This window comes from Wolffia australiana, chromosome 18 (genome assembly GCF_029677425.1).
Source record: "Wolffia australiana isolate 7733 chromosome 18, ASM2967742v1".
Taxonomy (NCBI): Eukaryota; Viridiplantae; Streptophyta; class Magnoliopsida; order Alismatales; family Araceae; genus Wolffia; species Wolffia australiana.
In genome coordinates this window covers 4,267,628-4,289,603 of record NC_135852.1, presented here as the reverse complement: position 1 = coordinate 4,289,603, position 21,976 = coordinate 4,267,628, and the positions used below count along the sequence as shown (strand labels likewise).

At 41.8% G+C, this 21,976-nt stretch overlaps 1 protein-coding gene and 1 long non-coding RNA gene across 3 annotated transcripts; both read left to right on the top strand.

Moving 5' to 3' along the window:
• The first annotated feature begins 1,125 nt into the window (after positions 1-1,125).
• Positions 1,126-12,594, top strand: LOC144715337 (zinc finger CCCH domain-containing protein 19-like). Of its 2 annotated transcripts, XR_013584579.1 has the most exons (12): positions 1,126-2,997; positions 3,208-3,287; positions 5,104-5,291; positions 7,117-8,011; positions 8,364-8,491; positions 8,958-9,017; positions 9,090-9,140; positions 9,364-9,434; positions 10,018-10,166; positions 10,448-11,227; positions 11,299-12,238; positions 12,333-12,594. XR_013584579.1 is itself a non-coding variant. In XM_078590282.1 (11 exons), the coding sequence occupies exons 1-11, from the start codon at positions 1,577-1,579 to the stop codon at positions 11,973-11,975; spliced, it is 4,500 nt and encodes a 1,499-aa protein (XP_078446408.1). In that variant the 5' UTR covers positions 1,126-1,576; the 3' UTR covers positions 11,976-12,314. The 2 variants fall into 2 exon arrangements, 1 of the variants encoding a protein (XP_078446408.1); XM_078590282.1 differs by lacking the exon at positions 12,333-12,594 and having other exon boundaries at positions 11,299-12,314.
• A 3,328-nt stretch (positions 12,595-15,922) lies between these two features.
• LOC144715013 (uncharacterized) lies at positions 15,923-21,243 on the top strand. The gene is made up of 2 exons (XR_013584507.1): positions 15,923-16,279; positions 20,960-21,243. It is a non-coding gene; the product is annotated as an uncharacterized LOC144715013 (long non-coding RNA).
• The last annotated feature ends 733 nt before the right edge of the window (positions 21,244-21,976 follow it).

Sequence of the window (21,976 nt, the reverse complement as noted above, 5' to 3'; positions counted from 1 at the left end):
TGCTATATGTTTCGATAAACATCTGATATGAATGGATCCGATATTTGCTATTGAACCTTTATATCGATATATTGGTACCGATAACGATATTCGGTATCACAATTGTAGCTCAATCTGTCGATGGGATATTGATTTCTTCCTCTCCATACATTTGATATCTCACATTCAGATCAAATATCAACAATTGGGTATCGATTACTGACATAATGATATCAAATACCAAACGGATATCGATAGGCAACCCTACCTTTGGTCGGAATGCTCTGTTTGGTTCGGGCTTTTGAAAGCGTAACGAATATCTAAGACGATCGCCGATAACCTCCCCCAAGCAGAAAATCTCTCCCTCCCCTCTCCCCTCCCTCTCTCTCTCTCTCCCCCCTCTCTCACTCTCTTTCTCTCTCTCCCCCCTCTCACTCTCTTTCTCTCTCTCCACCTTCCCCTCTCTCTCTGTTTATGTCTCTGTTTCTGTGCCTCCTCTCTCTCCCGGGCGATTCGATTCGGTCGGGTCTCTCTAGAATGCCTCTCTCTCTCTTTCTCTCTCTCTAGAATGCCTCTCTCTCTCTTTCTCTCTCTCTAGAACGCCTCTATCTCTCTTATCGAAAAACAAATATCGATATTGAATGCCTCTCTCTCTCTCTCTCCTATCAAAAAAAATATATCGACATTGAACGCCTCTCTCTCTCTAGAACGTCTCTCTCTCTCTCTCTAGAATGCCTCTCTCTCTCGCTCTCTCGCTCTCTCGCTCTCTCTCTCTCTCAACTAGGTTTGATCGAGGAGAGAGAGAGAAAAGGGTTAATCCCGGTTATGACGTGGAATCCATCGTGCCCACCAGGTGGATTCCGCCCAGGTCAAAATCTGGCCGGAAATCCACCTGGCAGCCACGATGGATTCCATGTCATAACCGGGATATGTCGGAGTCCACTTAGAGAGTTTGGGATATACCGTGCCAAAAAAATAGTTTGGGATATATCTCAGATTTTTGAAAAAGTTTGGGACATTTCGTGCTATTAACCCAAAAAAAAAGAGATGGGCTGTGGTGGGCCTGCAAAGGAAGGACCAGCCCATGAAAATTCACAAAATCAGAGCGCAAATAAACATAAATAATATCACATTAAAGAGATATTCAGTCTGTTGTTTTCTGCGTCTTCTTTGTCGAGTTTTCTTCCCTTTCCTGCGAAGAGCGGCGCCGCCGAAGAACAGCGGCGAGGCGGGAAGAGCCACCGCCCCTTCGCCATCTCCGCATACATGCTTCAGATCGCGGCCGACGAGCTCTCTCCCTCGATCCATGGTAGAAGACGACGTCTTCTCTCTTCCCGGGGCTACCTTTGAAGGGTACGTATTCGAGGAAACGCCATTGAAAGCTCCACGGAGTTGCAGAGGTGGAAAATAGAAGTGGGCATCGATCCGTTCCTCGTGAAGTTTTCGGAAGGAGGGTTCTTGGCTTTGATTTTTGGCGATTGCGGGGTTTTCGTCTTTGAGCTTGGAGCAATACCCTGATCTTCTATGAGGGGAAGCTGCTGAGAGAGGTCGCGTGGCGCTAGGGTTTCGCGGGTTTGGGCGATTTTGTGAAGGCAACATGTCGGGGTTTGGGGATTTTGAGCTGGGCGGAGATCTTGGGCAGCCGCTGCCTTGGGATGAAGGTGCCGGGGGAGGAAGAGAGGCTGTTGAGACGATTGGTTCATGGGTTTTTCAAGAGAAGAATGTGGAGGAGTTGGAGGGGATTTCTGGGGAGAAATCCATGGATTCGGCCGGTGTTTTGGGTCTGGACGGTCGTGGCTCGGTTGATGAGCAGGTAGGGATAGGACCGCAAGAAAAGGAAAAAGTTTGTGAAGAGAAGGTAGAGTTTTTATCCATGGCGGGTAGTGGGTTTGATGATGAGCACGGAGTTCTTGAGAAGCATCAGACGGAGGAAGAAGAAGAAGAAGAAGGTTCGAGGAAGGAGGCTGACATTTTTAACGTTCCTTCTCCTGTGGATCAAGAAAACGCTCTCTGGGAGGAAGAAAGAAAAGAAGTAGAGACTGTATTTCAAGGGGAATGTACGGAATCCCATTCCATTCCTGTTCTTCCTTGTGTTCATGGTGAATTTCAAGGAGAAGGTACGAAATCACATTCCACTAATGTTCTTCCTTCTGTTCATGGTGAATTTCAAGGAGAAGGTATGCAATCCCATTCCATTGGTGTTCTTCCCTCTGTTCATGGTGAATTTCAAGGAGAAAGTATGCGATCCCATTCCACTAGGGTTGCTCCTACTGATCATGGTGATTTTCAAATTGAGAAGGGGGGCGCTGGGTTCTCTTGTTCTGCAGTGGATACAGCGGCAGAGTCAGTGATACACAGATCCATTGAGGAGAACTCAAGGGAGAGAAAATTATTGATGGAGGGAGTGCCTGATCAAGGAATTTGGGGGTTCAACAATGAAAGCGTGCAACCCTTTGACTCTACTTCTCTGCTGACGGAGGGTGAAATTGGTTCTCATTATTCACTGTATGTTGATAAGGAAGCCGAGGAGAAGATGCAGGTGAAACCCTCCATGGTAGAACAAGTGAAAGATTTTGGTACACAACCCATTGACAGAAACGCAGTAGAATCATTAGAAATGGTAGAGAGTGCAGAGAGAGTAAAGATGGAGTCAGATTTGAAACCTACGGAGGGAAATGATATCAAAATTTCGGAATCTGTTGAGGCAGAACTGAATCCTAAGATTTTGGAGGACAAAGATGAAGGGAGGGATCAGTTCATAACTAGTGGAGAAGGCTTGCTTGCCCCTTTACCTTTTTCAAATGATTTCACAGATGGGGATCAAGAAGAACTATATAGATCAACGATGGATGCGCAGGAAACTAACGAAAGTGCATTAGAGGAGAGTAGCCGCAGGGGAGGGAAAAAGAGAGGAAGACCCCCAAAAACACAGGCTGGAAAAGCGCCTGCGAAGAAGGAGGAAGAGGACGTCTGCTTCATATGCTTTGATGGGGGCGACCTTGTAGTCTGTGACAGAAGGTGAGGGAGTATTCTAGACCTCAAAGTGCTGTTCATCGCAGAACGAAAAGTCATTATCGTCATCCTAGGAGTAGACTGAGTGACGATGATGACTTTGTCATCGTCATAATCATCCTGGCATAGCCGAAGGACAAGGGTGATGGCGACTGTGTCCTTCCTTTATGATGATACTCCCTTACACTTAATTGTTTAATTTTGATTTTTCTTCAGGGGTTGCCCTAAAGTTTATCATCCGTCTTGTGTCAATAGAGATGAAGCATTCTTCCGCTCGAAGGGTAAATGGAATTGCGGTAGGCTTCAACACAACGGCTCAAAATTTTGTGTTGTTTGCAATTGTGTCCGATCTAAATTGAGTTATGAATGAATTTTGGGCCTTTTAGATGCCAAATGACTTCTTTGATGTGTTGCTAGTGAAATTTAAGTTCATTTTAGTTTTGGATTTAGTTTCAGACGTTGTGTCAACCGACCCCAAAATCAACACTCATTTCTGCCGTCATATCTGGTGATGTGGCAAAGTTTTGATTCTTTTATTTTTTTAGCGTATTCCTAACATCAAAGAAGCCATGGAAGGTGATAAACTAACGGAGAAGAAATCCATAAGACATGTTTTTCTTATTATGGTCGACTGAAATATGGAGAAAGATGCATAATTTTATTTTGAGATTGGATGGAGTTATTTCTCGGAATTACTTTCTACAATTATCTTTAAGATGTCATTTTACTTCTGAGCCTGAATACCGACATATACCATTGCTGATATCTATTGTTCCAGGAATCCATAAATCCCTGATTTCCCGTCAAACTTTGGATCTTAGCAGCCATAAATCATTGTCCGTACAAATAAGGAGGACCTGTCTTTGTATTTTCCCATGGCTGGTTAAGTGGTATCCCAGAACCTTTACTTTAAACTTCACCCAATTGGCTGAATCATCGAAACAAATCTCTCTCAGGATTAAATCCCTTGGGGACTCAAACTGGTTTTAGTAAGTTTATATTAGATCAGAAGATTACCCGTGTCACTTTTTTTAAAAAAGAGGCAGTTTAAAAAAGAGGAACATAGTGGATCAGACTCATTCTCTACAATGTTTGAGCCAAATCTAGGAACATAGCCGCCTCACTTTTGAGCCTATACCCTAACTTTCAGGCATGTCCTATGCTGCTTGCTACTGACTGTATACTCATCTTTAGCCAATTCAACAGTTGATCTTTATTGATTTGTTGAGTCTGTTTGCCTTCGTGCCCCATAGATTGCTGCAATGGATATCAAACATTAGACTGAAGGATCAAAGTGAAGGTTCTGCCATGGGTTCTTCTCATTTTTATTGCATAAAATGTTGGTCTACTTTGACCTGTTTGGCGCAGTTGTGTTGTACTGAATTTTGTCGGTCTCTGGGTGGAGATTTTTAAATGTCCTCCTTAAAAGCTGCAGTAACGAATGATCAAACCTACAACCACTGCTCATTAGTCTTTTGTTTTTGTTTCAACAAAGACTTCGGCCACTTGGCTCCCTATCTCTTGAACAGGATTAGCTCGTTTGCTTATTCTTTTAATGTTTGATAATCTTTTAGCACGCCTTCCTCCCTAACCTTGGTCGCTGGACCCAATCCCAGGAAGGAAACCTCAGTAAGATTTGGCCAAAAAACACCTTAATTAGTCAAGGACCTACATTATATTCCAAAGGGCCTTGAAAGTTGTGAGGACCAATTACCTTCCCTCGGTTTAATGCCCAAAGGTCTAGCAGAAATATTGCTTAATTTGAGTATTCACCCAAAGCTTTACACATTTAGAAAATAATGTTCGATGAATAGGCGTTAGATCAACATGGCTCTCTGTGATGTTGTAAAGCTTGCTGGGGAGGAACCATACATGACCTTTTTTTTTTGAAGAAACCATACATGACTTTCTCTGTTGTGTTTTTATTTCCCAAAGTAATTGACATATCCAGTATGTACTCCTACGAGTAAGTGGAGTTCATTGGTTGTGTGCGATTGGCTAGTCCTATCCCAATATCTTGATTCAGGCTGCAATGCATCGTGGACTTTTGAGACTGTAATTTAATTTTCTGTTTAATGGTATTGATAATGTGATTTTTTTATTATTATCTAGGGTGGCATATATGCAGCATCTGCGAGAAAGCAGCTCACTATATGTGCTTTACATGCACTTACTCACTGTGCAAATCTTGCATTAAAGACTCTCAGTTTGTATGCGTTAGAGGCAACAAAGGATTATGTGAAACTTGCCGAAGTACTGTAATGCTGATAGACACAAAAGAGAGAGAAGAAAAGAAGACGGTATGCGAATCCTCTCCTTTTTCATTGGTGTTTTATTTTTTAAGACTCGTCTTTCATCAACATTTCTATTTTAAGTTGGTATCATTCCCGAGGATTAAATTTGAGAAATGTTGATTTTACTTCGCTCTTGATTATTATCCATTGTTTGGCTGCAGCTTTTTGAAAATTTTGTTTTTATCGCTTTCGTGATATTCTCTTTTCTTCTAAAATTTTCTGTTCCCATTTTACTTTATTTTTATTTTAAATAAACTTTCCGAAAGCCATTGACCAACAATTTTGGAAATCCGAAGTAGCAATCCTCCTTATTTTCATTGAGGTATAAGAAAAACCCATTGTCTGTAGGAATTCTCGGAATATGGAGCAAATATATTTACCTTTTGTGTACTGGTACTAAAGATGCTTTCCATCTTATATATTTTACCCTAGAAGTGAGGAAAATTATTCCTATGTACTTTTGCCCCCTTTTTAACTGTTGTAACTGTTATGATCCTGGTCGGATTAGTGGTTGAACGATAAACCAAGAACTCAACAGTCCAAGAATAACTATAAGAGGAATAGTCTCCAAGAATGTGAGTTCAGATGATAGACCCAATTGAAAGAATCTTGAAGAAATAGAACCAAGAACTGCCGGAGAGTATCTCGCACCTTCGCCTTGTGAAGCTGCAGCCCCTTCTGATCAAGAAATGACTTGATGCTCAAACTGCTTCAGCTGCTCCTAGTTTATAGCATCCACTCCCTCCTTTCAAGAGCTTGAAACGCATGTGCTGGAAAAATAAGAGCCACGTTCGTACTGGTGCCCCCTCCTCTCGTAGCTATGATGATTTTCCGTACGAATCTTATCAGTAACCCTAACGGGTCTCAGTAACAGCTAATGAACCCGACTACACTGTATATACTTAGGGCTGTCGCTGTTATGATCCCAGACGGATCAAGATAACAATGAATCGATAGAATATAATCAATCAAGAAAATAATCATTTGACAAAATCAAGAAACATAATATCCAAAACAGTCTGAGAAAATTTAAGAATGTAACCAGTCTCTCGTACTTCCAGAACTAGGAAAGGAGAATAAGAATGAGCCAAGAAGAAATGGAGATAGAAGTCGAATCGGTCATCTTCCCCTCCGGAATGAGATCGCAACCTCAACTCCAGTCCAAATTCGTAACTGACTTCTTGCCGCCCTACTTAATTCGAAGTACCATTCTTTATATAATGTTTCGGAACTCGATTTGGTCAATTTCCTTTGACTGCTACGTGTCCGCCTTGGATTGGTGCCGCAGGCCTTGGAATGTTTCTTCTGATACATCTGTTGTGGTCTCGTATCAGTCGCCCATGGAATAGAAATATTGTTCTTCCCCTTATCCGTGTGATCGTCTTGAAGGCTCTCATGGTGGCCTAATCTCTGGGCAGTCTAACTGCACCGTGAAAGCTTGCCCGCTGTCTGAGATCTTCTTTTCTAGTTGAAGCTATACCGTCATCTACTTTTAAGCAGGATCCTTGGTGGTCTTTAGCTTCTTTGACTTTTGTTTTAGAGCCATAGATTTACTTGGCAACTAGTTTTTCTTCTCATCTATTTCATTGCACTTAAACTTCTCTCACAGTTGGATTTATATCAAGTGATTCTTATTCGTGGCATGGATTGAGCAGTTTTCTATAGATGAATCTGTATATCATCCACTTCGATATTATACCTGTGATGCATTTCAAGGATTCAAAATTTTATGCTTTGACGGAGAATCTGATGTTGATTCGTTGAGATAACATAATATTATTTTTGGAACTTGTATTTCAAATGATTGTGCTAATCTTTTTTAATCCTGCAGGATGGCGTTAATTTTGATGACAAGGGCAGTTGGGAGTATCTTTTCAAGGATTACTGGTTCGATTTGAAGATGAAACTATCAATCACCCTGGAGGAGGTGTCCACGGCGAAAAATCCCTGGAAGGGATCTTCAGTCCGCGATGAAGATCAAGCAGATGAACCCTACGATGCCAAGGAGGATCATAATTCCAGCTCAGATAGCTCCTCCGGGCATCTTCGACGGAGCAAACCCACAAAGAAAAAGGTTAAAAAATCTCCCAAGGCTCCGCGCAGTGTAGAACAAAAAGCTGCTCTTCAGTTACCTGATCCGGATTCGGAGTGGGCTTCTAATGAACTCTTGGAATTTGTGGGCCATATGAGAAATGGAGACAAATCTGTCATGTGCCAGTTTGATGTTCATACTCTCTTACTTGAATACATCAAGCAAAATAACCTACGTGATCCTCGCCGAAAGAGCCAGATTGTTTGTGACGCACGACTTGAAACTCTTTTTGGGAAAGCACGTGTCGGGCACTTTGAAATGCTTAAACTCCTCGAATCACACTTTCTTGCGAAAGAACCATCACAAGTAGCCACAGATGACAACCAAGGGAGCGTTCTGGACCCTGAATCTAGTCAGATAGATAATGAGGGTAACAATAACTCAGCGACTGTTGGTTCTGACAAGAAGCATAAATTGCGCAAGAAAACAGGCAAAGGCGAGAGTCAGAGCAATGTTGATGATTATGCCGCCATCGATGTCCATAATATAAATTTACTGTACCTTCGACGTAATTTAATGGAAGAGCTGCTTGCCGATCCAGATGTCAAGGAGAAGGTTGTTGGGTCTTTTGTCAGGATCAGAATTTCTGGTTCAGGGATGAGGAAGGACATGTATAGGCTTGTTCCTGTCATTGGTAAGGGTTCTCTGGTCTTTTCTCTGTCAGTTAGGTTAAGCTTGGAATTGTGATTGGAGAAAATGACTAAAACCATCAGTCCGAAGTTCTGTCATCATCGTTGTTATTACCCGCAGTGTGAGTGATGGTGACAATTTCTGTCATCCACATTTAAGCGAGGTTGACAAAAGGGATAATGGTGCGAGTCCATGATGAGACCCATGTGGCGTCATCATCATTATCCTTGCGATGATGAATGATGGGGATAATGAAAGCTCATCATCATCCTCTTGTCATTGTTCATCAGGGACAGCAAACAATAGCTTTACGTTGTTGACAGACTTTGGACTGACCAATGTGCATATTTATTCAGGGACCAGCAGGGTTGAAGACAAGTACAAGAGTGGAAAAAAGACGACAGATATTGCTCTTGAGATTCTAAATTTGAGCAAAACAGAGGTGGTGTCTATTGACTCCATCTCAAATCAGGAGTTCACTGAGGTGATTTTCTGCACCACTGTTTAATTTTCCAGCTTTGGAACCTATATGAGCGATTTGTGTCCTTCGTTATGAGGCATCTCTTTAGCTCCTGAATGCTTTTAGTCTGATGAATGATAAAAAATAAAGCCTGATAAACCATTGGTGAATTCTCGAAGGTTTTTTTCATCAGAGTTCTTTCCAGTCACTTTTATTTTTTTGAGGGTCTTTTTGTAAACCTTATTTCTATCATGTGGGTCCCTAAAGAGGACCTGCATCTTGTGTTGGGATTAGATTTCGGAATAAGTTAATGTTTCTGCGTGAAGGTAACTATTATAATATGAATTAAATTCGTATCCATTTTATTCTTCAGTTATTGGTTCATCTATAGTGCTTATTTCATCAGATATTACTAACATTTTTCGAAATTTTTCATTAAAAATTTCTGAATAAAAATTTGATCCTTCTACAACTACCATTTTCATTTTAGGAGGAGTGCAAGCGGCTGCGTCAAAGCATAAAATGTGGACTCATTAACCGACTCACAGTTGTGAGTGCTCTTCATTGTGCTAGTTTTGGTATTTATTGTCTGATGAAGTTGACCTCTTGTGCTTTTCTGCAGGGTGGTATCCAGGAGAGAGCATTAGCACTACGGTCTGTGAGAATTAATGAAGTAAGTGTGTGGAAGAAATTTGATCTTTACAAGAGAAGTTTTTTGCTTTGACGCAAAAAAAAAAAGTTTTTTGCTAACATCACTAAGAGCTCATTACTAATTACTTACAAATGAAAAGTTATACTATTTAATAACTTACATTGACATTTAATTTATATTATTGGTCTTTATTCTATTTGCTGTTAACTCCGCTGGCCTCATAAGCAGACATTTTGTCTTTCAGTCTTTGGAAAATGAGAAGCAACGGCTCAGCCATCTTCGAGATCGTGCAAGTGAAAAGGGCCACCGAAAAGAATATCCTTCAGTCGGATTCTTGTCATATCTTTCTTTTTATCGCTTATATATGTTTCCTATAAATATGTTTCAACATTTTTCCACTGTTGTTGGTCCTATTGTCTGTTTTCTTATGGTTGTAATAAATCGGATATAATGATTTACATTTCTAAAACTTCTTAAATTTCATATTCATGGTTTGTACTATTTGTGCCTCGCTTTCCTTTTCTGGGAATAATGCCTTTATTTCTGAATTTCCTTGTGATATATCGCCTTTATGATACTGGGTCGTTTTTGTGCTTCCATAGTTCTATGCTGCATTGATCTTCGTCTCACTTTCTGTTTTAGATATTCCCGGCAATGATATCTACGTTACTTTCTCTGATTGTTTCTTGTCGGGGTCATTTTGTTGAGTATATCAACCACATGTATTTATAGTTAAAATCGTATGATAAAACGCCTAGGACCTCGTACCAATCCACCTGAAAATTTTCTTGCATGTCCTTCATAAAGTCTCCAAGCTTGATTTGAAATGACGTTCAGGTCGCTTTTATGTGACAAATATTTTGGTAGATCTAGCGTTATCACCTTAACTACATCCCACGCTTAGAGAATGTGTTGAGAAGCTTCAACGTCTGAACTCCCCCGAGGAGCGTGCTCGTCGCCTCAATGAAATACCCGCAGTCCACGCTGACCCCAAAATGGATCCTAATTACGAGTCTGATGAAGAAGAATTCAGGAATAGAAGACCAGGCGAGTTGATGGGCCAATTTTTCTTTTTTCCATTTTTAGGGGCGCGTTCATGCAGTAGTGCGATGCAAGGGCGACGCCCGAGAGACCCAGTGGCAAGCCAACATTTAGCTATCGATCTATCCATCCATCCATCCATCCATCTCTCTCTCTCTCTATTTATATTTATTATCTATTCTTCAAAAAAATATTGATTATCTATCTATCAACCTCAATTTCTGTCAATCTAGTTTTGTCTCTATCTATAAGTCTTTCTTCTCACCGATGCAATTTGATATTTGCAGAAAGCATGTCCAGGTCGAGGGACTCTTCCTTCTCCAGCAGGAGAAGAGAATCAACGCTACCGAGAAAAGGAATCCCACCTGCTCTGGACACCTTCAATGACCCACACAGAGGCTCAGGGGGGTACTCCGATCTTAACGGAGTGACAATGCCAAATCACCACAAGGAGAAGCTCCTTCTAAGCCCAGTAGCAGCAGACCCGAGCTTGCTCACTACTGGAGGGTTAAAATCTCCAAAAACTCCGCTAGCTGTAAATGATAATGAGAAGATATGGCATTACAAAGACCCGTCTGGCAAAATCCAGGGTCCCTTTTCTATGACCCAACTGCGGAAGTGGAACACAACTGGTTATTTCCCTGCAAGCCTCAGGATATGGAGGGCCTCTGAAAAAGAGGAAGATTCGATTCTGTTGACAGATGCTCTTCTGGGGAAGTTTCACAGAGAAGTGGCGTCTCCCAAGGTGGGAAACTCGTATCAGTCACCCAGCCAATGGAGGGGCGAAGCTGCCGGTCCGATTCAGGTCAGCGCCTGGTCACCCAACTCAAGGGTCCATTCTAACTCATCGGGAGATGGTTTGACCAAGTATGATGAGCACATGAATGTTGAATCACGGAGAAGTAGCTATGAACAGCATCAGAGGTATAACTTTACCTCCAGCGAGGGAGCGAGGCATAGCCATCCTGAAAACCCCGGTCAAGGCCGCTCTTCCACCTCAGAGCAAAGGAGTGAATGGTCAATGCCATCCCCCACTCCCACTGTGGAACCCTCCAGATATGACCCAGGTCTTAGAATCTGAATCATCTCTCTCTCTCTCTCTCTCTCTGTTAACTCTATTTTTTTCCATTGTGGACAGGTAAGAAACCAGAGCAAGCAATGAGTCAGGACACAATTGTGGGTCCCGGTTCTGGGCCTGTTTCTGCACTAACGCAAGGCCAAGGAAGCGCCGCCTGGGAAGCATTGGCTCAGGGAAACCTAGGGGGGGCTTGGGTAACTACACCGCTGGGAAATCCTTCTACTGCAACTGGCTGGGCTCCACCCCCACCGCCACTGCCGCCGCCGCCTCCACCCCCAGCCAACCCCAATATGAATAACTTGCTGTGGATGGCGCAAGCACAGGCTCAAGCTTACCCTGGATGGACCTCTTCAGTGCAAGGACCTATAAACCTGAATGCCGCTTCCGCTGCTGCGGCGGCAGCAGGTTGGTTACCCGGGCCGCCGGCAGCCATGCCACAAATTCCTAATTGGGTACTACCCAATCAGCATGGAGTTCCAACCCCTAATCCTGCCTGGGTGGTTCCATCCTCTGATGGAAATTCTGGACATAATGCAAGCTGGGGAGCCCAGCAAAAGATGGATGGTGCTGGCAGTGCCAGCCAGCCGCCGCTGGAGAGTGAGAGGCAGGGATGGAACCAAGCGGTTCCACCCGGTGGTGGGGGAGCGCCAAGAGGGCACGATGCGAGCATCTGCCGATTCTTTCAGCAGGGCCACTGCAGGAAAGGAGATTCTTGCAATTATCGGCATTATCGATGACAGACAAATCAGCAGTTGTAAAACCATTGTACAGTGACTTTGTCCCTTCTTTTTCTCTTCCCTTGTTTTAGGTATGTGGTACTGACACAGGATCAGGAACAACTGCTGATTCAAATGAGGAAAAACTGACAAGGGTAAGATGCATCCCGCTTGGCATCTGGGAGGAAGGAATCTGTTCTCATTCTGGCGCAGCCTTAGCTTCTGGGCTACATCACTTTCTATGGATGGTGAGCTGCTGTATGACAATGAGGCCATGCCCTAAGGTGGAATCAACAATGCTGTAGCTTGTTTTGCACTAACTTTTTATTCTAGCAAGATCTAATTTGGTGCCTTCCTCTTTGAGGCCATGCTGCTCAGAATTCTCTTTTGAAACCAACAACGCATCCTCTTTGGCCCTGGTAATACATTTCAAATATCAAGGAATGGGTCTTGGATTGGCCATCTGCCTCAATAAACTGAGGTATGATGACATCAGTTTCACTTGCACATTGCTGTTTTGTATGTAAAACTCTATAGACAACACCAGTTAGTCCATTTTGTCTTTCTTGGTTTGGGAGCGAAGACTAAAAGGGGGAAACAACAGAAATACTTTTTTGTTATAAATCATTCATTATTGATATCATAGTTTTATCTTTATATTATTATGCAAAAAAATCAGGATTTTGTAGTCCCCTGAAGTTTCTGCCAAACTTCTGGTGTTCTAGGCTTCAAAATTCTGCAACGGGTAAAATTAAAACGGTTTAATGATGTGTATTGTCTTCCTCCTGTGGTGCTTCAGTACCTAAGAGATAGTCATTTATGGCCAATGATAACTTTTGTCCAACTTTACAACTTCACAGAAATCTCAATCTACAGCTTCATTGCTTTCATCTTTTCCCTTAATAATTCAAACTTATTACTTTTCCATATTAAAGGATGGCCAGAACTCTTAACAAGTTGATACATGGGTATTATTAAATTTACCAGCACCAAAACAAGCCAGAATAACTCAACAAATAAGTTTTATTCTTTCTTATTCTTTTTGGTTCCCCTTCATTTGACTCGAGAGCCAGTGCAGTAATGATTAAGGCTTACGAGGGTTAGCAAAATATCAATAGAAGTATGAATTTTGAATTAGGTTTATTGAACCCAACTGGACCATGGTACTACAAAATAACTTACCCATTTCTCCTACGCCAATAAACAACATTACGGATCCTAAGAATCTAGAAATGATTAAGTAAAATAACAATGTACACATTTTTAAAATAATTTTATTGTTATTTGTGCTAGACTTTTTGATGCAAATTATACTTTAAAGGGGGTGAAATAGGAATTGAAAATATATTACTGACTGATTAGAATGAATAGACTAAATGTGAATATTCTATACACTTATGAGATAATGGGGTAGAACTTGAATCTCATAAGATTCATGCTCAGGTATTCAGTATCTTGGCCTGAGAACTATCTATAATCTCAAAATTACGAATCAAGAGTTTCCAACAAAGGTCTTCTCTTTCAAAAAATCTGTAAAAAAATTCAAAAAATCAATAAAACCTTGCCTAAAGCCTTTTATCATGAAAACTCTTTCATCAGTGACCTCATATTTTAAAGGCGTGAATGGATTCCTCTCTTTCACCATTTAACCTTTTGTCAAGTAAGCTACGAATGGGTTCCTCTCTTTCAATTGAGTATGAAACCTCTATCTTATCCTTGATTCTAGTTAAATATAAACCTTTAAAAAAATTTCTTAATTGAAATAATTTGATTTTCCCTCTTCAATCCAGTTGGATGTATATTCATAGCACCCTTTCCATGTTCCTCCATAACAATTAATAGGATATGTAAATTCCAGTCACTAACAATAGCCTTAATAATGTAAGTGAATAAAAATAAAAGAAACTCAGCTCAAGAAGTTCACAACAATCATCTATTATTTTGGATATCACAATAAATAAATAAAAATTATTGTCAATTTTATTTAATCTAATTAAATTTATATATCAGTATTGGTTCTACTGATTTAATTTATTTTCGTGACAAACATAGGTCATATGAATTAGCTGAATCACTATAAAGTACAATATCTATCAATTTAAAATGAATTTCATCTATGTGACCTTATTATTTTAAAATTGAAATTTATAAACATCGTAAAGTTTATTGTACAAATTATTTTCCATTAGTTGTTGTTCATGATATCAAATTCACAGGAGAAATTAACAAATAGCCAAGGTTCGACTTATCCAAGACTGAACTAATATTTTTTGCGGTAAAAAAAATATTTATTGACACCTTTTAGCTCGAGATCACCTAAAGCTTAATCTAAATAAACAAAATAAATTTTCTTGGTACTGTACATAATTGATTATAATATCAATAAATCTAAATATTCTACAAAATCATGGATTCTATTAAAATTCCTTCATATCCTTCAAAACATTTATAAGTCATACTTCACATTACTTTATCAGAAGTGAAATCAGAAGTCCCGCATATTTTAATTTAACATAACATTTATCATTTTAGATAATTAAAAATTTTCAATATGCAGAATGATAAAGTATGTATGTCAAGAACATTTAATTTCATGAAATTTTCATAGGGTTTATAACTCATGAGATATAAGTCATGTTAAAGTGACACCACGAGCTAGTGATCGCCGGTCTCGATACCGGTGTTGAATGACGGTATCTGGACAGATGCTGTATCGGATACCAAAAAGAGAATTTCTGGAATCCATTTTTTTGTATCCGGATATCGGATATCGATATTGGATATCGGTTGCTATAGTAACAATATCTGATATCGATATCCGTCTCTATGCCGTCATCCGCCTCTGTCTCAGGGGTAGGATGACGACATCGGTTATCGATATTGGATATCGAATTGCAATATACAACATCTATAACATACTTACCTAATTATTTATTTGAAATTTTTTGCACCTTTGCGGACGGCGGACAGTGTGGCGGTCGGCGGATGGCGGACGACGACATCGGCAGATGGCAGCAATGGCAGCATTAGCAGATGGCAGACGGTTGTTGGTTGTTCTTCCCATTCTTCCCCATTCCCAATCCCCATATTCCCTGATGGTGCACGCCATCGAGGATAGCCTTCCGCGCCACGCGCCCGCGACGTTGAAGATCAGGTGATCTTGCTCCGGTTATCTTTCCCGCTTTCGTCTATCTTTCTCTATTGTGTTTTGTCTCTTTTCCCGTTCTCGTTCGTATCGTTTTCATCATGTTTTGTCGCATCCGTGATGTTTTGTTCATCCATGTTTTGTCGTCAAGGGGGAGGGACCATCCTATGACCCTCTCCCCTTGACCATTCCCCTTTCTCTCTCTTTTCTTCCCCCTTAATTTCCCTTTGTTATGTGTTTTTTGCTTTTGTTTTGTAATGGGGGAACCTATTTATAAGGGCTCCCCAAAGGGACCCCGTTTGGCCCATTAGGGGCCCATCCTTCCCCCCCTTATAAGGGAAAGGGTGGCGCCCTAATTCCTTAGACCAGTTTTTTCACTGAGGCATTTTATTGAACAGAAGGCTGGTCTCCTTCGTCGTTTGAGAAGAACAGAAAGAGAAGGAAGAAGAGGAGAAGAAGGAGAAGGGAGAAGAAGAGAAGGAGGAGAGGAGCCCAGGGTCCGTCGCCGCCGCCGCACGCCCGCGCTGAATCATGCGCGCGCGCTCGCCGCCGCCGCCACAGGTCTGCCACCGCCGTACGCCCGCGTGCAGCACTGCCACTGACAGCGGTCGTCGCCCCGCCCCGCCTGCGCAGCCCGCGCCGCACTGCGTGTCTGCCTCCGCCGACTGCGGTGTCGCTCCGCCGCGCTGCGCCCGCGTGCCGTGCCATGCCGCGCCGCGGCGCGTGCGCCTCGTCCGCGGCGCCCGCGTCACGCTGCGTGCCTCGCCGCACTCCAGCCACCGCGACGCCGCGCTGACGCGGCGCGCGACTGCGTCGCCCGCGCCTCTGGCGTTCATCCGTGCCACGCCGCGTGCTTCGCCCGCGTGCCAGCCGCCCGCAGCCGCCGCTGCCCGCGCAGCCACTCCGCCCGCTCTCGCGACGCTGTTGCGTACGCTAGGGACGTCTGAGATGCCCGCCATCGCTTGCGGTCGCCGCTCCACGACATTTTCGCCACACCCCTGAGCGCAACACCGTCGGGCCGCTCGCAACGTCCCTTACGATCGAGTCCTCTAAGTCCGATCTTTATGAAATGCTCCGGTGCCATCCACTGCCCGTCGAGCCACCGTGACCTCTCCGACGCCCATCATCCAACCCGCTCCGACACTGCACGAATCACCGCACTACGAGCCCCATCATTGAGGTACGCCGTACTCTCCGTCGTTCATTTATTTACCCTTTGCAGTGTATTTTCGTTCCGACTCCACCGCGCTCGGGCTAGGCAGGTGAGTGAGGTTAAACGAGAGAAAACTACGTATTTGAGAGTCTTACTGGTACAGACGAGTACGTCCGTTACGTGCGAGCCCAACGGATTGAGTCTGTTCGGCCGTAGATGCCTTCGTCGCTCCGACGAGGTTCGAGAGGTCACCGTCGCCGTCACTCGGCGACCCGTCAAGCTAGGAGCTCGGTGCCTCCCTCGAGTCGGAGCCTGCACGTACGAAACGTAGGACCTTCATCTCACATCATAGTTACATAGCCATTAGGCTAATCGTCGGACGACGACACTGCCATAATCCGATACTACATCCTTTATCGCCACTAAGCCATCATACTTGGTGACGACTGGACGACGTCACTGATGCCGTCCTGCATCATTCCCCTTGCTCTTCCCTTTCTTCACACTCTTCCCTTTCTTCCCCTTATTCTCCCTGGAATTCAATTCTTCTTCTTCTTCAGCTAATTCTCATCATCATCTTCTTCCGCCAATTCTCATCTTCTTCCGCCAATTCTCATCTTCTTCTTGTTCCGCTAATCTCATCTTCTTCTCCTTCTTATTATTTTTTTGTAATCACGTGGATTTATTTCATTAAAATGTTGAAATTTCCATCCTGATTGCATGTATTTCAATAATTTCATTTCAATTTAAAGTATCTGTAAAGATAATTTATTTATATTCCCCAATGCATTTAGCTTTTGCGTTATAGTCTTTTAATTTTTAATTTTTTTTAGTTTGAACCTTCTAATCCATTTGATAAATACTTTTGTGTTGATTATTTATTCAATGTTGTTCAATGCATTTGGGAATTGTTAAATATCAATAACTCATCTTCTTCTCTTCCCTTCTTCCTGTTTCTTCTTCTCTTCCTTTCTTAATTTTTCATCTTCTCTTGTCTTCTTGATTTTTCTTCTTATCTTCCCTTCTTAATTTTAATTCTTGTCTTCTTAATTTTGCTTCTTATATTCTCTTCTTACTTTTTCTTCTGCTATTTTTTTCATCTCTTTCTTTTTCTTCTTCTCTTTTCGCATTTCTTTTCGTCTCATCCTCTTTTATTTTTTCCCTTCTCTATTCTCGTCTTCCTATCTCCTCGTGTTGTCTCAAAAAAAATTTCTTCTCCTCTTCTACTCTTCTTCCCTCTTCTCCACTCATCATTTTTTTTTACTCATCTCTTCCCTTCTTCCTATTCCTTCTTCTCATCTTTTCTTGAATTTTAGTCTTCACTGTTCATTCAAAATTTTCCTCTGCTGCTTTTTTTCTCTCTTTCTAACTTCTTCTCTCTTCTTTTTCCCTGATCTCCTCTCCTGATGCTTCTACTTTCCTCTCCTCTCCTCTTCCTGGTTCTTCTTATTTTCTCTCATATTTCTTTTCCTCCTCCTCTTCCCTCTTCTCCACTCCTCTTGCTTTTTTCTTCTTCCGTTCCGTTCTTCCTCTTTCTTCCTCTCACCTCTTCTTAATTTTTCTTATTCATTTCTCATTCAAATTTGCCTATGCTGCCTTTTTTCCTCCTTTTCTTTTCTTCTCCTTCTCTCTTATCCTCGTGATCTATCCTCTTCCCCTCTCCTCTTCTCTCAATTTTCTTTTTGTTTTCCTCTTTGACTCTTGTGCCCTCTTCTTGAATCCCCTTTTTTTACTCTTCTCTTCCCTTCTTCCTATTCCTTCTTCTCATATTTTCTTAAATTTTCTTCTTCATCCTTGATTCAAAATTTTCGTCTACTGTTTTTTTTTCTCATTCTATATTCTTATCCTCCTCTTTTCTATTCCCCTGCTCTCCTCTCCTTATGCTTTTATTTTCTTCTCCTCTCCTCTCCCGGGTTCGTATTCTCTTCTCCCCTATTTCTTTTTCTTCCCCTCTTTGACTCTTCTGCTCTCTTCTCCACTCCTATTTTTTTACTCTTCTCTTCCCTTCTTCCTATTCCTTCTTCTCATCTTTTCTTGAATTTTCTTCTTCACTGCTCATTTAAAATTTTCGTATGTTTTTTTGTTTCTCTCTCCTCTTATTGTCTTGTTTTCTCTTCCCCCCTATTTCTTTTTTCCCCCTCTTCGACTCTTTTGCCCACTTCTCCACTCTTAATTTTTTTTACCTTTATTCCTATCATCTCTTTTTAATAGTATCTCTTATTGTCTTCCTATTCCTTATTGTCTTATCTTCTTTATTTTTCATATTATGTGTGTACTAAGTTGCAAATTGCTATACCTTCTTTAGAGTTTAAGCATCATGAATCAATATGCGTTAATGTAATCAAGAAGAACCTATCATTGATAACCGAATTATGCTTCTCAGAACCATGAACCCACCTAAAGTTAGTACCCCTCCCCAAGACTGCTCTGAGGCAGGAGCCAACTGTCGTGAAGATACCAACGCGGGAACATCTCGTACCATACAGAGTCACCCTCGTTCGAATCAATCAGTTATCATTAGCTACTTCTAACACATTGGTGATGGGTACTATGCATGGTTATTATGCCCCGAGAAGAACCTGCACAGTAAGACACAAGCAATCAAACGGCAAGTTGACAAGAGCACCAACATATTTTAGAGACATTTCCAAGCTCGTCATCCTGCTCGTCATGCAGAGCTAGAGAGCCTGGTGGTGGTCAACAAGGATCAGCATGACCAACGACAGGGAGAGCCAAGCAGACGAGGACCTATAAGAGGGCATACCCTTGATGAGACAAAGAATGTCATTGCATGTTTCATATGCTTACGGATTCCCTGTGGAGTATTGTTCAGAATGTCACATTCAAGGAGATGTGGCGCTACGCGCCATAGTTGGACCTTGACCCCCCAAGTGCAAAGGTCATGAAGTAGTGGACGATCCAAATATATGGCCGCATGAAGGAAGAGGTGAAGAAGCTATAGGAGAATGTGGACCGAGTATCCCTCACTACAGATGTGTGGATCGTGGGGAACGCTACTGGTCTTCTAGGCATCACAGTTCAGTGGGTGGACGAGAAATGGGTGTACCGAGAACGAGTATTTGCCATCCAAGAAGTCATCAACAAGCATGATGGGGGACCCCATGGTGTCCATTGTTCTCCAGGTCCTGAAAGAATTCTGCATGTGACCAAAGGTCATCATTCAACATCAAACTTATCTTTGTAATTAACCATGTGATTTTATACATGACCTGTGTTTATGCAAGTTTACACTATAACTAGTGATAACGCCTCTACGAATAAGAGGATGTTGTCATTGATTGCAAAGAAGATAAAGAGCATCAACACAATGTTTAGCACCTGATGGCACGTCCCATGTGTTGCACACATATTGAACATTATCCAAGCGGTAATTAAAAGCTTCGGCATTCCTTCGTCCCAAGTAAAAATGCCTGATGAAGGCGATGTGAGCAGGACAAAAGAACAATATGACAATGATGAGGACAATGTGCATGGAGATATATTTCAGTGTCTGAAGACAATAATGGAGCACGCCGTTTGTTATATTAGGCGGCGCAATTGCGAAGGTGCGAACACTAGTGCACAGTATTTGGAACTCTGCTCAATGGAGAGAGGAGTATGCGAAGGCATGTAAAAATGACCCCAAAGTTGAAGATTCCAACATGGTCGTGTTGGACTGTCTGACTTGATGAAACAGCACTTATGCTACGTTATTCGCTGGCGTGAAGAAACATGATGTGATTGATGAAGTGTTGAAGAATTTTGGCAAAAAAGGAAAGTCGATGAAGATGTCGAAGGACAAGTGGGAGTTGGTGAATGAATTCTATCACATCCTTGGGCGGTTTACTATATCAACCTATCATGTTTGCCGGATGGTGACGTCGGTCATATGTGTTGTATTATTTCTCATATATGGTCTCATGTGCCACATGGAGGAGGTGGTATAGAAAATTGAAGAGGGAACTTTCTTCACCTGCGTATGGCGGTTGCATGAAGAAGATTGTTGTAACATGACGCAAGCATGCAAGGCAATGCGACACAAGCTAGCGCGGTAAGCAGAGCTCTAGTGGGCAAATAATGCAATCACCAACGCGGCATTAATGGACCCATTCCACAAAGGGTCCATGCTCCGTGTGGGCGTTAGAGAGACAACCATTGCATATGTACGATATCTATTACCATGTGACTCGCCGAGGCATGCTGCGGGTGGGCACTTTGAAACTGAACACTCAAAAGGTAGAGAGTTGGCGATAACATGCATTTCTAGTGCCTTATATAATTCTAGTGCCACGTCAACGTCTAGAAAGAGGTTTTCTTCTTTCTTTTTTGTCCTTCTGTTATGTACACATGGCATGGAATACGAAAAACCACAAAAGATGAAAAACCACAAAATAAGAGCCACAGAATACCAAGTGCTTTGACTTCTTAACATGCACGGAACCGATGACATTGATGAGGAGAGAGAATAAAATAAATGCTAGGATTACTTCAACTTCAAATGGCCATAACTTTTAATTTACCACTCCGATTGAGCTAAAAGTTTCAGCGTTGCTTCATCTTCCCATCCTTTTTCTATCCATACCCTTTGATCTATAAATAGAGTCATGGATCATGGTAAAATTCATCTGGAATTTGCTTCGTAGTTTTGTAGGCTGATTGAAAGATAGTGAGTTTTGAGATCCATCAAGAGTTTTCTTGGTGTCCTAGGTTGGTGGGGAGAAGCATTGGAGAAGAGGGGGAGCTTACCAGTACTCATAAATCACCATGATCCTGGCAGAACGTAAGGATCTAAGGAAAGTATCTTCACCTTACGATGTTTCTTTCCCCACGCCATAGTTAACATAATTAGTGTTTATCATCATTCTTGCACTCTCATTTTTCTCTCTTCTCTGTTCTCTCAATCCTTGCCACCACACCACTTCACATCCAATCACTATCTTTGTTCATACCTTTGTTCATCGTCATATCCATCACAATCACTTTTTCCTTTTGGTTAAATTAGCTTCTAGGTACATATGTTTTATCGATTTCACTAGCTCATTTCCTCGAATCTTGTTTTCGTCGATCCTCTTGTGAATCATCACTAGTATAAGAAAGTAATTCCTTAACCATCGTTCCTTGTGGAGACGATCCGTACTCATCACTAACTACATATTTTTAAGTACGGTTAAATATATTTTTATTGAATAATCACAATTACCAACCATGAATTTTAACTCTAAAACTGAGATGAGCAGTTGGACTCTTAGCTACAGAGCACTATGTGAAAAGTCCAACCTGCGCATATGTCAACGAGGTCGGCACTGAACAGAAGTCATGCCTAATGAGGGAGTGTTCACTCCACTATCTTGGCAGGCCAGCACAGGGGAAAAACGCTTCCCCTTACTTGCCTTCATTACAAGGGAGACAGAAAAAACAAGATTACTGATGTTAAGAATCTTGTTAAACACCTCAACGATGATTGTTAAGCAAAATAATAATGTACACATTTTTCTAATAATTTATTGCTATTTTTTTTAGGTTTATTGATGCTAATTGCACCTCAAACGGGGTGAACTAGGCAATACAAATATATTAGTGATTTATAAAAACAAATAGATTAAATGTGAATATTCTGTACACGTATGAGATAATGGGGTAGAACTTGAATCACAATTGCATAGGGTTCATGCTCAGGTATTCAGTATTCTTAGCCTGAGTACTATCTATTATCTCAAAATTACC

Coding starts and splice junctions, on each gene's coding strand:
- LOC144715337 (XM_078590282.1), top strand. CDS start 1,577: ATGTCGGGGTTTGGGGATTTTGAGCTGGGCGGAGATCTTGGGCAGCCG. Junction 5,292..7,116: donor AGAGAGAAGAAAAGAAGACG/GTATGCGAATCC, acceptor TTAATCCTGCAG/GATGGCGTTAATTTTGATGA. Junction 8,012..8,363: donor TAGGCTTGTTCCTGTCATTG/GTAAGGGTTCTC, acceptor ATATTTATTCAG/GGACCAGCAGGGTTGAAGAC.